The 16,503-nt window shown below is 34.8% G+C and overlaps 1 protein-coding gene across 2 annotated transcripts in view; it reads right to left on the reverse strand.

Moving 5' to 3' along the window:
• Positions 1-9,176: 9,176 nt before the first annotated feature.
• LOC134853948 (armadillo-like helical domain-containing protein 3) overlaps positions 9,177-16,503 on the reverse strand; it is a 35,387-nt gene continuing 28,060 nt past the window's right edge. For both annotated transcript variants that reach the window (XM_063869960.1, XM_063869959.1), the window contains 10 exons: positions 13,674-13,936; positions 12,442-12,511; positions 12,263-12,323; positions 12,090-12,181; positions 10,686-10,768; positions 10,294-10,420; positions 10,138-10,213; positions 9,976-10,054; positions 9,701-9,817; positions 9,177-9,467 (listed from right to left, as the gene is read on the reverse strand). In XM_063869960.1, the coding sequence (XP_063726030.1) occupies positions 9,369-9,467; positions 9,701-9,817; positions 9,976-10,054; positions 10,138-10,213; positions 10,294-10,420; positions 10,686-10,768; positions 12,090-12,181; positions 12,263-12,323; positions 12,442-12,511; positions 13,674-13,936 (1,067 nt within the window). In that variant the 3' untranslated portion in view covers positions 9,177-9,368. The remainder of the gene's footprint in view (positions 9,468-9,700; positions 9,818-9,975; positions 10,055-10,137; positions 10,214-10,293; positions 10,421-10,685; positions 10,769-12,089; positions 12,182-12,262; positions 12,324-12,441; positions 12,512-13,673; positions 13,937-16,503) is intronic.

A 16,503-nucleotide genomic window follows, 5' to 3' on the forward strand; every position in this document is an offset into this window, starting at 1 on the left:
ACGGCAATAAAAGTGGAGTAAATTATCATTGATTCAAAACCAAAAAAAAAATGTCATAGAAAAAGTTTGAAAAATCTGATAGTTCAAGTTGTACGCTCTCCCCTGCAAATCTTGTTTCCCCTCAAGTGACACTATATGAGATCAACGAGTAGTTTCAATACAAGAGTTGGCAGTCATACAAATAGAATGTTCCAAGTGAAACAAAAACTATTAGGGAAACACAAGAAAATACACAAAATAGGTACAGTAAAAGTACAGGAAAAAATGAATAACAATTTCAAAAACAAAAACTATTGCTTACAACCTAGAATAACTAGCAATACGGCAAATAATTTGACGAAATTTAGCATGGCAAAAAATGGCGACAATTTAAAGGTCTGTTCTTGAGATATTTTAGTTGTTATTAATGCTTGTTAAAACTTTTTTCAGACAATTTTTTTGCCAAACCAATTCCCAGCTCTGTATACAATTGAATACAAATATCTGCGTTCTATGCAGCTAAATCAAGAAATCAGATTGGTTTAATTAAACAAAAGATTTGGAGAAAACGAGAACGATTTTAACAATTTACAAATTACAACATCAAATCACACACTTTAACTAAGCATCAAGAGAATTGAAATGAATAAAATAACCACTCATTTACAAATTGTGAAGAATTTATTTTCTTGCCGAAGAAAAAAGTAATCGTGAAGTCCTGAAAACAAAATGTCATTGAAAATTACGATTACAGATTTACAGGCTCAATTAAGTCGTCAATATGAAGCATCTAAAATTTGCCTTCGTATTCAGTCGATCTTTATCAATTTATAAGTCAACGTCAATTTTTGTATCTTTTCTTACAAGTAACAAAAACTCAATTGAAATTAGATTTCAAATTAGAGTCCTCTATTATCCCAAGTATTTTGTATCTGCAAAAAAAGTTCCGGTCTCAATGTTAGTAATATTTATATCACAGGCCAGCCAACATAATACAAGAGCCAAAAAAATTAGAATAGAGAACCTACAAAACGTTTCGAAAGTCCAACACAGTAAACAACAAAACCGAGACATCGCAAACTCAAAGACCCTGAAAAAAGTGTAAAAAACTCAAAGACAACCAGTTATTGTGCAAGAAGCACATAATATATCGACTTTCATTTTCTAAAAAGTTGAAGTAGGTGTTTTCTGTTTTTTGAAAAAAAATCAGTTTGTATGTGTTGTAATGAGAGACATGCTCGAATGCATAGATCATTAATGAATAAGAATTGATCGACAGCAATTGTCTTGGAAAATTAAGAAAAATTTTCTCTGAGTAGATCACAAAATTTTTTTCTTGTTATTTTTTTTCGAAGACAACTGCTATTGATCGTTTGTGCTTCATTAACAATCTACGCAATCGATTAGGTCTCTCATTACAACACAAAAGGAAATGAAGTTTTTTCGAAAAACAGAAAACTTCTTTTGAAACAATTTTTTAACTTAAAACTTTTGCAGTTGTGATTCGAACGTTATAAAAGTCTCCGTTGAACTTTTTAGTTTTGGTCGAATTTTGAGCGAATGAATGTATTGAAGCTTTATTTTAAAAACAGATCATTTATGCAGTGAAAAACTTCATTTTACAGCAAAAAAAATTACTTGAGCGCTTCTCTGAGTGTTTTCTGATAAATGAAAACTTGATCAAATCAAAAAAATTGAAGAAATAAGAATTTTTTGAAGATTAAATTAGCAACGGAGAAAAAAGAACAAAATCGATCAATTTAAAGCACATAACAGCCGAGCTAAAAATTCAGAGTTCACCCTGAATCAACAATGAATATCATTAGCATCTATAATTAAATTCGCTTACAGGGAAATTGCCGGGAATCAGACTTTAGGGTGTAAAGGCGACCATGTAACCTCAACCAAGTGAATACAAGTCTGAAAGAGAAGAAGGTTTATTAATAAAGTATATAACAAAAGCAAGTAAGGCCTGTAAAAAGCTTCTCTACGAGAAAAAATCTAGTTGCCAATCACAAGACACTTGCTCTGGCAAGTGTAAATTAGAGACGTTATGATAACGATAAAAAAAAGAGGCGAAGAACAGCTTTGCATCACTTACGATGCAACACAAACATAGCATTGCAAGCTAATGTTTTTGTTGCATCATCGATGAAAACTAAGCCAACAAAAGTCTGGTAAGTTATTGTGGTGCCCAAAACAAAATTTCGGACTCCCGGAACTTCTGAAATTTCGAATTTTATTTTGTGGAATTTCGAAATTTCTGTAATTTAAAACGTTAACACATACCTGTGGAAAATCAGTTTTACCCTTCAAACGACGCAGAATAGATTTCAAGGCCAAGCAAACATAAGCAGATGCAAATGAGGCCAAATAAATCTTCATAAAGTAGAAAAAGGTAAAATAGAAAAAACAACAGGAATAGAAAGAAAAAAAACCGCTCACAATACGAAAAAAAAACTGCTGATATCGCTACAAACCCTTAGCGTATAAACCATAATCAGACTGTAAACGTGGGGTAATTCACAATATCTCTAGGCCGGTCTTGCTCGCTATTTCACACGGCCGCAATATGTTCCCTTTGGTACTGAGGTCAGCGGGGCAACCGATTCCCAGTACTGTTCACAATCCCAAAAGGATTTGGTGGCTGGCTGCTATGTACTGTACTGTGCTGCTCGCCCCGTGATTCGTGCTCTTCCGACTGTATCTCACCCGTCAATCAAAAATCGATCGCAACAACAATTCCAATAATAAGAATGAATTAAGAAATAAATATAACCAAATACAGAGTAGCCTATAATTGGCTGAAATATAAATTAATCATTCAATTAAAGAAAGGTGTGCGCGATTACCATTATTTAAACCAACTGCCTCCTGCAGTTCAATTAACACCTCGCTACTAACTGACGTTCTCCTCGAAAACTTCTTTCAGTATCAATCGTTCAACAACAATTCCGCTATCCACTAACATTCACTAACTAATCTACATTCACATTAACAAGTCATACAACTCGTTCTCACTTTAATTTGAGAATCAAGCGACTACCGTAGCTTGTAGCCCAAATTGTTCTCTAACTAACTGAGAACCAACTACTCGATTCGCTCGCATTAATTCTTCTGTGACGAGAAACAACTACTCTTAATAGTAGCCAACACCTGTTCTGACTCTTACAGGCTCTCCGGCACCCTCCAGTTCCTTATCTTTCTTTACACTTAGTTTTAGTTAAGTCACGCCATTCCCTATCAGTCCTGACATCCGCCTAAATCACCCGTCCGCACATGTTTTAAGACTATATCCCTCCTCCTGTCAACTCTGCCACGTGCCAACTTCGGTTTCTTTTATCAATCTTTTCACGCTTATTAGATAGCCGGTATGCGGTAGCTGTCACTATCTTGACCAAGCAAACAAATGTCGTACGATTCTAATCAAGCAATTCCTGAACTATGTGAACTTCACCTCTCGAGTTCAACTCAACCTCCAAACCATGCTATGTTTACCCAGTGATCGCCCAAGGTCTTTATTTTAATTATCCCGTTAACGTTCCGACCTCCCAAGCGTAGGGGGAAGCCCTTTTCATGGGTAGCTAACTAATTTCAGGCATCTAAATTTTCGATCTGTACTCTATTCCAATCCGGACCTTCTAGCTATCAGGGTAAGGTAGTGCGTCTATTAGGGGTCAAATTAAACCAAAAAGTCACCTCCTGAGAGCCAAGTAAATTTACCGTCCATTCATATTATTTAGGAAACTTAACTCTCATGCTATGCCTCTATTACTACCAATTTCTTTTACCCTGATTGATATTCTAATAAAAGCGCATTCGCCAAGCTAAACTGAACCCAATGTTTACCAAGTCCACTCTGAATTAAATCCTCTTCTCCAAGGTTGCAATGTAAAATCTATATCTCTATCACTCTATCAGCTTCTGCTCTAGCTTCCGATATATACGTTTTCCCCCCAATTTTTAGCAAGGTGACCCATTTTCATTTCCAGGGGTTGGGCTGGGAAAGACGCAATTTTCCGGTGTTAATATTGTCTTTCCATGCAATTTTGGGGTCAAAAAGCCCAAAGGTCAAATTCAGGTCACCCAGGGTTCAACCGGGGTCAAGCTTCTATGTTTGGGTTCAAAATCCCATGGGGGTCCTAACTACCAAGTTTCATTCATATCCCATTAATACTTCACGAGTTATACCATTTCTAAGGTCCATTGTCAACTTTTCCGGGAAAAGGATATTAACACCGGAAGGAGTCACCGGAGGGGTTTCACTCACAAAGGGTCTTTATTCGGGGTCCGTATCTTATGTCCATTGCCGCAATAAAATCGATATGCCCTCGCTCATTATTTTGCGTAAATTGCCTACTTCCGGTCTAAGGGGGTGTTTTTCCAAGTGCTAATAGCTTCCGGAATTGGTTCAAATTATAAAACAAGATGTATCTTGCCACTACCTATCATCCCTCCAAGTTTCATCTCCCTGCGTTCATCGGTGGCCGAGAAACGACTTCCAGAAGTTACGGGTGGGTTTGTTTACTTTGGGCATAAAACCGGAAGTGGGGGTCTTAGGGGTCTGGGGTTCCAAACTTAAGCTCCCCTTAACTAGGCCTACAACATACTAGAATTTGAGCCCAATAACGCCGCTAGTTTCCGAGTTCTGGTAGGGCCATTTACACTTCCGGGGACCGTTATCACCTGCCCCCCAAGGGTCTGAGGGGTCCCGTTTTTTGTATGCCCGTGTCAAATCATTTATAGTATCGCTCCTCTGAATTTCATAAACCTAGCCACTGTAGTTCCTATTTGGGGGTGGTCCGCTGATTTTACTTCATCTGAGTTTTCTGCCATAAGAGGGACTATATCTTTGAAGATTCAACTATTTCGAACTCTATCTTTTGTTTGCTCTTCTACTTAACTTAATGACGAATCAATCTTACGCTCAGGTTACTATAGCATGTACTACAGTAGAATCACCAATTCTACACAGACAAATGAAAATAGGCAAATCTTTTTTTCTAATTTAAAACAGCCAGCTGTTTTCCAGATGCGAACCGTAGTCGTTGCCTGTAGAGCAAGTGCCCGTAGAGCAAGCGTGCTGGGAAAAGTTCAATTTATTATAGCTCCGACTTGAAAACAAGACTTGATAACGCTTGATGATCGCCAGCGTAACACAGAAGCTAAGCGGAGCTTCGCAACACTTGTGATGCAAGAAATGAATGAAAATCATGAAAAGCCTTCAGAAAAATTGAAATCAATTAGTAAACGGCATGAAAGGAGCCAAATTTTGGTTCGAAAACTGTTGAGACGGAAACAAAACTTGTCATAAAAAGTTTCATATTTTTTAAAATTAAAATTTTACGAACCATCCAAACTGAAGCACATAACCACATAAAGATATATTTTGCCTTCAAAATTACGCTAAAGAATTTGCTTTAGCCATATAACACAGCTAAAACAGTTTAAAAATAACAAAAAAAAACGGCTGATTTTGAATTTCATTGGCAAAATTACGAGCTTGTGAAATTTCAGTTATAGTGGAACTATTTGAATTGGAACAAAACCCATGTTTTAAAAAGTAAACCATTCCAAAAAAAGTTAGCCGTTTCAAAAAAAAAGAAAATTTAACTGACAGAAACTAAGACGAAAACCATAAACCCAAAACAATTGAGAATAAATAAATAGATAAATGATAGTAGTTTTTCTTGAATTTTTTAAGAAATATGTCACATTAGGAGCAAGAATGCGTCCAGCAGATAAATGAGTCGTCTGCGAAAAGTCATCCATGGGAAAAATAAACCGAGTAATCGATTGCAATATCATTGCTTATCGCAACGATAGTTAGTTACTATTCCGAGCAAATAAACTCAAAACTTCCTGGACAAAATTTTGAAATTAGTTTCTTCAATTTTCAGTTTTTGAACAATTTGGTGTTCTTGATTTGCCCTAATTGGAGTATTTGAAGACTGGATTCAAGTAGTTGAAGATTTGAATGAATATCACTATCAGTTAAATTATTTGTAATGTTGAAAAACTACAGTTGAAGCACATTGGTGAAATTACACACAGTCTTGTTTGAGCAATAGATTTTGGTAGAATGAATAAATACCCAATCAAAAGTGACAATGCACTCCGTAAGATTAGAATTTAGAAAATCAAGACCACTAAGAAAAACTCAAGTTTAGAAATTAGAAAAAACTTATAGAAAAACTACTAAAAGCAACTGGAACCTGAACCCGATACCAATATAAATAAATGTCACAGGCACTAGAAAATTGTATGTAGTTCATGCTTATGTATATAAAAGACAGACAACATCGCATTTTATTGGAACAGACTGCCACCATTCTGTTTCAAAACAATAAACCGTAAAATAAGTTGGTCACATACATTTTTTTTAACCACATTCTATATTTTTTAAAGAAAAAAAGTAGTTTCCATCGAATCTGGTTCTGCAAATTTTTTGTGCTGAACTGCCAAATTTGAGTTGAGCTTTTTTGTGTTGGACTGCAAAACAGGTGCGAAGTAATTAGAACTATCACCGTAAACTAATTTCTTAAGTATTATGAAACTGCACCATCAACGAATCAACAAGAGTTGTCAAATTACTTACGTTGTTTATCATTCGGCTAAATTTTCAAAATTAAAGGTTCTTTTTTAAAGAGCGACCCCACATCAGCTTTAGCAGGTCGCAAGGTTAGCTTTTCTATCAATAGTCACATAGTAAGCATTTAAAACAGTTCTTGATAACTTTGTCAATCATAACCCCAAATCTGGCATTGGTAAATTTCGTAACTGTTGGGAATGGAGTGGGAATAGAAAATGTGTATGACCAAACTCATATTTCAAGATTGACGCATACAAATACGCTTGCGCGGAACTATGTCAAGATTTGAAGTTCACATGTTATACACAGAGGCGAAGTTGCACTTCGCATACACAAGCAAAAATATGACCGACAACGCTACCGAAAAAAAAACGAATGAGTAAAACTTCGAGTCTACTAAATTTCTTCAGCGACGCACGCCAATTATGAGTCTAGATAATTGCTAAGTGACACGAGCCAATTATGATGCATTAGCAGTACCAGTCAATTTGAAAAAAAAATTACCAACTAACATGCCTCAATTTATAAAGCGGACGCATTTTTACTAGCCTACGAAACAGGTCATTAAAAAATCTGACCCTGCCGAGGTTCGAACCCTCTTACTTTGCTGCTGGTCTTCTTCCGTACCTCTACGCTACAAAACCATGATACCTTGAAGCTAAAATGCTATTCGTAGTATAATAGTCTGTGTTAATATCCACAGCATTGACTGTACTTAATAGCTGGATCAAAATGAACACTTTCAAAATGAACACATTTTGTCACAACAATTTCAGCGCAATAATATTTGCAATTGCTTAGGTTGAAAAAAATAAAGTTCATGCTATAACACAATCTATACTTGTGTGATAAAACATGTTATAAAAGATAAATTCACATGTTAAATGAAAATTTTGAAGAAAATTTTTTTATGAACGTAAAACAAATTGTTTAAGTGAAGGCATTGAAGGAAACCCCATAGGATTCCCACAAACAAAATCGATTCCTACTGCAGTCCTGGAAGATATACATTAAAACAATTTCTTGCTAAGGCGTCACTTCAATTTATAAACATAGACAACAGACAATTGAAATAAGTTGTTTATTGCATACAAACAGCAAAAGACTGCATCAATTTTCGCAAACCAAAGAAAGAAAAGATTCTAGAACAACTTATGATTGACAGTGTTTTCCAATAAAGAAGCTAATTTGAGAAAACTGGATCAATAGATATTTTTTTCTGCTAGAAAATCTGAAAACTAAATTCCTCTTTTGAAACTAGAAGTTGATCACGTTTTTTGTGATAGTTACACTTATTCTGCTCAATAGAGGGATTTGCTTTCCTTTGACAAAAAAAAGCAAGGTCAAACTGAAAAGAAACAGAAATTCAAACCGTTTCAACCAAGCAAATGAAGGGCAATGAAAAGAATTCATAAGTCAAACCGCGGAAAAGTAAAATTGATCCTAATTAAAATTTGAGCCATTTCCTGAAAAAATTATCAAGACCTATTTAACAGTCTGAACTAAGTTCCTCGATTTTTAAGAGAAAATTTCTGCCATTGAACGAGTAGCAAATACCGGTCCAACTACTCTATCCCTGCCACATAATGACAAACGCTGAAAATAAACAGACTTAACCTGATTTAAAGGCGGATTACCATTTCATTTGAAACTGGAAACAGAATTTAAAGCTGAAATCAAGAATCCTCCGTTTTCTCGAAACCAAAGCAATTTTTGTGAAAACTCTGAAAGTTGAAAAGATTCAACTATTAAGTAAAAGTCACAAATACAACCATTTGAAAACAAAAATTAATTGCATTTCACACAGAAAAGCTAAAGAACGGTAAGAGGAATTTTGTTTGTTTTAAATACGAATGCATGAATTTAAATGAAGTATAGATTTTGTATTTTAAAAATCTCCCAATATACTCCGAAATTTTTTGTTATTATTTTACAGCAAGCAAGTTGCGTTTTACGAATTATTTGATGAATTAGAAAAAAAATCAGCTGTTTTAACTTATTAGTAATCAAACTGTTGAATTAACAACGCTTCCAGCTGCAAAAATGCCACCAAAACTATAATATTTTCGACTTACGTTGAAAAAAAAAGATTCATAGTATATCTCTACGATTCAGTTGTGCAATGCTACTTAACTCAATAACTTGAGGGTTTTCTTTGATGTATCTGAAAGCTCACAAAGAACCACACCCTACGCCATAGTTCTTTTTCAATCGAATGTTTTTAATGCTCGAAATAGAGCGAGAACTATCTTAATTGGGAGTGAATATGCGATTGAATCAAAGTACCAAATTCAGCTATCTGACAAATCTTCAAATCAACTGACTGACTTGACAGAATCTGTTTTAATTGCGAGAGCTGAAAATTTTTCCAATATAATTTTCTTGAAGAAGTTTTGCCAGGCACTTAGTACGATATTACCTTGCAGCTAAGTTCGAAGAGTGAAGGGACTTGCTCGCTCCTTTACACAATTACATGCACAGAGACGCGCTTACACAAACACGCACGCAGATATGCTGCGAATGGATGATTGAGTTACTCTAACACAACTGAGCGGGCAAATCCTGCAGTTTTAGCTTTCAACTATTGATGTTGAAACAAACAGGCTAGCTAAATAGTTAATTTTTCCTGACCACGAGTATAAACTAGATTATGAAAAACTTACATAGTTATTTTTGGATTCAAATTCAGCATATGCCTGTTACCCAAATACATTTTGCACTGAATGATAAAAATTTGTTTGTTAGTTTAGGTTCATTCGTTGTCATTATGCGGTTAATGAATAGCGTTGCTTCAGTATCAGCTGTGGTCTAGAGTACTGAATGAGTCCAATAATTCTTGCTGTTCCATTGTTGTGATCGGGAGTCCCACTCGGCAGTCGTGAATTATTGTCCTCATCTAAACAATGTATCAGTCTAAACTCTTAAATGGTATCAGCGAACAATTTAAAGCTCGTCCGTCATTTCAGTCTACACACCAATACTAACGTTAAATATTATCGTGAAACACCCTTTAAAAGCTCTTAAAAAACTGTGCTGAAAATATGGCTATTTTCCGAAAAAAAAATCAAATTTCTCTGCCTCTCACAGATTCCTGCCAAACTTTTTTTATATCTAAAACCTTTAACTCACGAGACTGGAGAAGAAGGGGACCTGGTGTGGCTTCTCCGTGTACCTGTCGTAGTGGTCCAGACTGTCCTGCATCCGGAGGGCCAGAGAGTCATAATTGTCACGCACGATGCCCAGTACCTATGAAAAACATTTCTACCAACTTCAATGGATAAAGTCAGATAACCATACTGTTGTCCCGTAAGCACAATTATGACTGACGTTGAACGTGTAAAATGCAAAAATTTGTCACTAATACCTTGAATGCAAAGTGGATTGTCTAAGTGGTATCCACGTACCTGGTCAATGCTGAGAGAGGAAAGATTGTTTAACTCCTGGAAATCCTTGATACGGGGGTTAAAGTGCGCGATTATAGATCTAAACAACCACATCAGTTATTCCGCGAAATCGTCTGCTTTGTTTCAAATTATGTAACTCAGTTCTCTTAAAACCATATTTACCTTATGTTAGTTAGAGAATGCATAAGGCGGGCTGCTGATTCGTGCAAGTTACCATTCGATCGAACGTGCTGCAGGGCTAAAGTAATGATTCTCAAGGAAATTACTGCCATCACTATGATTAAGAAATGCTAATTGTATAAAACGTGATTAACCTACCGACAGCATACATATCGTCAAATGTGTTATACATGCGTAGTATCTCGTAGTACAGTTCATCATATGAGGAGGGACTTGGCAGAAAGGCGTCTCCAAAAGTGATAAACAGATTCAACACGCCAACTGCCTAAATCACGAAAAAACCTTTATGACCTATGTTGATGTTCTTTAATTCCATTATAGAGTATTATCGAGTACATAGACTATTCTTCTAGATTCGAAGTTAAATTTTTGGACTTAAGTTAAGTAATTTTTTTGAGTATGATTTATCGATCAATAAAACTTGATGACCCAACACAAAGTTGTTGTTTGTTCTTGTAGAAGGGGAATTTTAACATTATGCGACTTAAACAGAAATTGAATCAGTAGTACATGTGAAAATAAATACCTACCCGAAAAGCCAGGTGGAATATGTCAAAAGAATCCAAAAGCTCCGAGCTGTTCGCAACAAGAAACTTCAGAAAGACGATAAGCGCTAAAAAATAGAATAAAAATAAAGCCTCTCAAAATACCATTTTCGATAAGCCGGAGGAATTTATTGAATTGAGGCAGTACCGGATTTACGGGGGGGGGCTTTTTTCAGTGATTCGGTCTTCTGCCAACCCAAAGGGTCCCTACCCCCTATGTACTTTTTGAGAAATACATTTCTGCCTGACTGGCTTTAAAAATTTCCCTAAAGGAGTCAATATATATACTAATTTTTAGGGGAGCTCGCGGCGAATAAACGCAATTTTCGGCCAATATTCTCCAAGTGCCTAAAAACGATTTTTTCTAAAAATCGCCTGCGGCGCAGAAAATTTGGTCGAAATAGGGTCTTCATAGTGATTTGGATTTGGGAGAGCTCAGAAAATCTATTTATTAGACCTAAAAACACACATCACAGTCACATTCATGCCAAGAACTCTCCGTTCTATGTAATTGATTTGTAATAAAAATATGTACTCGTAACTTTTTACGATAAACTGGTGCTTGGAGTTAAAGGGAGAAAACACAAACAGAGCACCAACTTGACAAAGCTGCACTGAAAACCACACTTTCGTATAAAAAAAATGAAAATATTCTGATCGAACAGTTTGTAACTTCTGATAATATAGGATGATTTCTGGTTTTTAACACAAAAAAAATTCAAAACAAGAACTATTGTTACCAAAAACTAGTTGAAACAGAAACAGAAAAAAGGCATGTAGCCTTGGAACAATCTATAATTTTTTTGCGAGAAACAATATTTGTATGATATTATGCTATTCGTGAAATTGTAAAATTTTGATTTATTATTATCCACAGGTATTGAGAAAGCTGTCAAGTTCCTCAAATTTTCAATTAATAATGCTGATTATGTTGTTATGCGTATATGAATGCACATAGATGCACTCAAATCTCGAAAACAGCAGCTGATTTGGTGCCGGGGGGGGGGGGGGGTCAGCTGACGCCTTCATCTTTCTCTGGGAATCGATTCCTTGATCAACCAAAAAGTTACCCCTTTGGTAATATTTTAGAACAATTTTGTGACGCCTTTGGCGCCAATATGTACAAATTTTGATTGAAGAGAGCGCGCCAAAAAACCGCAATTTTTGGTCAAAACTTTCCAACATGTGACTAAAAACGTCCCATTTTGCCTGTTTTTTTTTCAAAATTGCTTGCGGCACAAAAAACTTTAACAAAAAAGGGTTTTTGTGATTTGTGCGAGCTGAGAAAATCAAATTGGTCGGTTTCCTAATTTTTTTTGAAAATCCATTCCCTTCCCCCGCCCGAGGAAATCCTAAAATCCTAGATCCGCCCTTGCTTAGATAGTTTACCTTGCCATAACAGCTGCCATTGGTATCCGAGTAACCTGATTTTGTTCTTCTTCTGATGGCAAATAATTCGGTACACTACTGCAAGACTGAACCTAAAACAATCGCGAAAACAACTGACTTTTGGCCGAGATATTCAAATTTTGTTTTTAAAAACTGTTCTGGACTACACTCACGCGTGTAGTTCGTATGGCAAACTCTTTTTCAATTGCGTTGAGATGAAATTACACAGAAGATCTGAATGAAAAACAAAACTCAAGAAACTATTTGATTCTAAATATGATTTCCATTTGGGGTTGTCGATCTATTAAAGTCTCAGTGAAGTTAAAACTTATAGAAAAATTTAATAGCTTACCAAGTAATGAGACAACAAGTGGAACTGATTTGCGAGGTCTTTCAGCTCCCGGTTTCTTATGTCTCATCGGCTAAACAAATTACCGCGTTTACCGTACTTTCTATCCCAACAATGCAAAAACTATTCCTTTCTACTGCTGATTTACATTATCCGGACAAAACGTATAAAACTTGAAATTTAAAACGCGTTTTTGTTCCAAAAATGGTTGATTTTAGACAAAAAAAATGAAGATAAAAGTTGCTTAGAGTTTTAGCAGATAATATGGTGTAATTTGCTTTTCGAAATTCGGGCCCAAAATTTTACCTCAAAATGGATTATTTCAGGCTTTTTTAGTCAATCAAACTTACGCTGAAACTACCAGGTCAATTTCTGATAAAATTATATAACAGTGAGCCTCTTATAGAGCCCAACGCATTTTACGAAAGGTTTATTTTAAGGTTTATATTTCTTGTCTATCAAACAAAAATAAATTAAAACACTTTTTGGAGATTATACCCATCCTCAAGTTTGTTGGGCACTATAAGAGGCTCTTTTTTATATTTTTCTTTCAGTAATTAACTCGGTAGTTTCGGTGTAAATTTCAATTGACTAAAAAACCAACAATAATCCATTTATGGGGTAAAATTTTGGGACCGAATTTCAAAACATAGCCAACAGACAAGACAGTTGGAAAAGAGTCACAGATCGGAAGAAGTAGAAAAAAAAATAATAATAATTACTTATTTTTTTGAAAAATCTTAAGAATTTTACGGAAAAAATAGATACCCTTAAAGCTCTTTGAGTTACTAGAACAATTTATGATTAGAACTTTTTTGATTAAATTAATTCAATTTGAGAAAACTGGACCAATGGGTAAACTTTTTAAACCACTGGGAAACCTGAAAACTAAATTCCAAGTTTTTCGTGATCTTTACACTTTTGCTGTTCCAAAGGAAATGAAGTGAACTCAAAAAGAAATCATAAGTCAAACTGCGAAAAAACAAACTTGAGCCTGAACAAAATTTGAGTCTGAACTATGTTCTTCGAGTTAAAAACAAACTACACCATATTAATTTTACCAAGCACGTTTTGTTTTCATCATTTTTAGTCTAAAACCAACTCAATTTGAGAAATATGCGTTTTATATTTCAAGTTTCATAAGTTTCATCTTCAATTTTTGTTATTTTCAGTTTATTTATCATTCAGTTTCATTTTCTATTTTTGTTAGTATTATAATGGTTTTAACTGCTCACTGGCTGATAGAGGTTGACCCTGAATGTGATTGAGCTGTCGTGTAAAAATGTGTTGGCGTACTGGTCTTCCACAATACATGTAACAATAATTAGACACAATTTGGAGTTTGCAAACTTGGCAGGGTCTTTAGTGTCGTTCATTATGTATGACATGTACTCGAAGAAGGAGACTAGGATGTTACTCGGTTCTGCACTCCCGTCCACGCCTACTCCCCCACTATCACCCTGGGCACTGAGATGATTTTGTTGATCTGCTTCGCCACCTTCGAACATAATAATCAGTAGTTAGAGACGAAAACCTAACGCGTTAAGCTAAAGTTAAACATATAACCTTAGAAGACATAATTTTTACTCGTTTTTCTTAATTGGGTATATGCTTCACATGTTGAATGTTTCTACCAACGTTTTTTTGAGTAATCAAACTATTGAAAGATCAACTTATTTATTTATTGAACAGCCAACTGACAGTTGTGAAAAAGTAATGAACGTAAGCAAACTGAAAAAAAAACAACTTGTTTTTTCAAAAATCTAAAATCTTCAACTTTTGAATTTCGAAAAAAAAATAGATGGATATAAAACTCTTTGAATTTGTAGAACAATTTATGGCGGACACTTTTTTGTTAAAACTAACCCAATTTGAGAAAACTGGATAAATAGGTAAAACTTTTATTTCGCTGGGAAATCTGATAATTATGGAACCTGATCTGAACTACATTTTATTATTGGATAAATTGGATATTTTACCACTGTAAAAAATTTAATATTAACCAATCATAATCCATCCAACTAACAACCCACTTATTTGTAAGTGCTGAAATTACTTGTAATTTCAGCACCAGAGAGATTTGAATTTAACTTAGAAATTAGTTGCCTCTCCAAGAGAACTTCAGCAGTTGCAATAAGCCAGTATACACTAGATCTATTGAGCCTAGCAGAGACTAGTTAAACACCCTGAGACTAGTAGATATAAGAGTAAGATTAGGATCGGTATTAGACTAAGAAGTTGCACGAATCTATCCGGCCGAAAATAAGATAGCGTGACGAGCAGACGGTGTACCCTATCCGAAATTACTCTATGAGTTAACTACTTCGGTCCTAACTCATCTGGTGCGACTATAAGTCTCGAATAATTAGACAAAATTAGACAAAACATTTTCAAAATGTTACACGATAATAACTTAATCGAAATGTCTCTACGACTCAATAGATCAGAGCCGATATTCCGAACAATACTAGAACTACCTGGTTTCGGAAGAAGACCTCGGACAAGAGACGATATACGACAACGTAGAAACTTACCATTTAGTTTTATGGTTGTACGGCAAAAGCCAACACAAACTTTTATATTTAGAATCTTATTAGCAATGAATTTAGATTTTCAATTGCAAACATAAAATTTTGAAGTAAACCTTCATGACCATTTCAGGCGCTAAACAAAACTATTAATGTACAATAACGATTGATAAAAATATCTCAGATCATTTTCCTAATTTCTGCAGTATTATATAAAACATATTTGAAAAATATTTATTGAAAATAAAAATAAAAATTAGTAGCATGACAATAAATAGTTAGTAATAAAAAATCAACTTGTTGTTCCAGCTTCATCACCTAAACATAACAGCAATCATAAGCTCACTAACATCATTGAAAAACTAAATCTTTTTATCAAATAAATTTGAACCATTTTAAAATTAAAATCACTTAATTTTAAAAATCAGATCAAGGCTTCTCCTTGGATCTTTATAAATTTTCTATCTCACTAAATTTAAAACCTGATCATCAAGTCCTATACTTGGATCAAAAAGAACAATTTTGTCCTCCCCACCCACTTAGCAAGTGTCTAACGACCTCAAACGTCGATTCACTATCCAACCTTTTCAAAAGACCCAGGACTAATAGAAATTTTTAAACAAAACTAACCATTCAAATTAAGCTAAACAGTGAAGAACTTCGGTTATTCATCCTTCACTTGAACCCTCCTCTTACCAGACCCAGGATAGATCTTAAACTTAGTAAGTTTAAAATAGTATCTAACGAACTGCTTGCGTTCTAATTATACCTGAACCTTGTGGATCGATTTACTATTCTCCAACCCTTGAACACAATCACTACCCCTAAGTAAGATTAAGTAAGTTAACACCTTAACTTAGACTAGCCACGAGAAAGTAGAAAATCATTCTCCGGAATCGATATACTTTTCTCTCCAACCCTGAACAAAAAGACCCAGGTTAAGCTAACCAAAAAATCGTAAGGACTGACAGTCTAGGAAAATAGAAATAACTAACAACTTCTTGCATCCCTCATCCTAAACCTTATGTCATTCAAAAATTAAGGAAATAAACAAACAATCGTTTTACACAATTGTGAACTAGATAACCAAAATTACGATCTTGTAATCACTCCACATACACAAACAGTTGGATACATTCGAACAAAACGACAAACAAAAAAAAGAAAAATTATAAACAAACAAAGACAAATCACACGAAAAAGATTTTCAAAAAAGAGAAACGCATTTTCTGAATCAGAAGCCAACAGTTTAGACGAACTATACAAATTAAAAGAACCAATAGATAAAAATTGTCCCATTCATGATCAATTATATTTTTCCGACTCAGAAACAACTTCAAATTCATCAAAAAGAGGAAAAAGAAGAATAAAAAAGCAATATAAACACAAACCAGTACACTTGTATAATTGGAATCAACCAATTAGACACATTGATAGTTATATATTACCAGTCATCAAACGAAAAAATGAGCCACACTCAAAGTGACGAAAGTCCAGATGAAGAAGCAGTTTTTCTCTTTCTTATAGATTCACTCGA

This window comes from Symsagittifera roscoffensis, chromosome 9 (genome assembly GCF_963678635.1).
Source record: "Symsagittifera roscoffensis chromosome 9, txSymRosc1.1, whole genome shotgun sequence".
In the NCBI taxonomy this organism is placed as follows: domain Eukaryota; kingdom Metazoa; phylum Xenacoelomorpha; order Acoela; family Convolutidae; genus Symsagittifera; species Symsagittifera roscoffensis.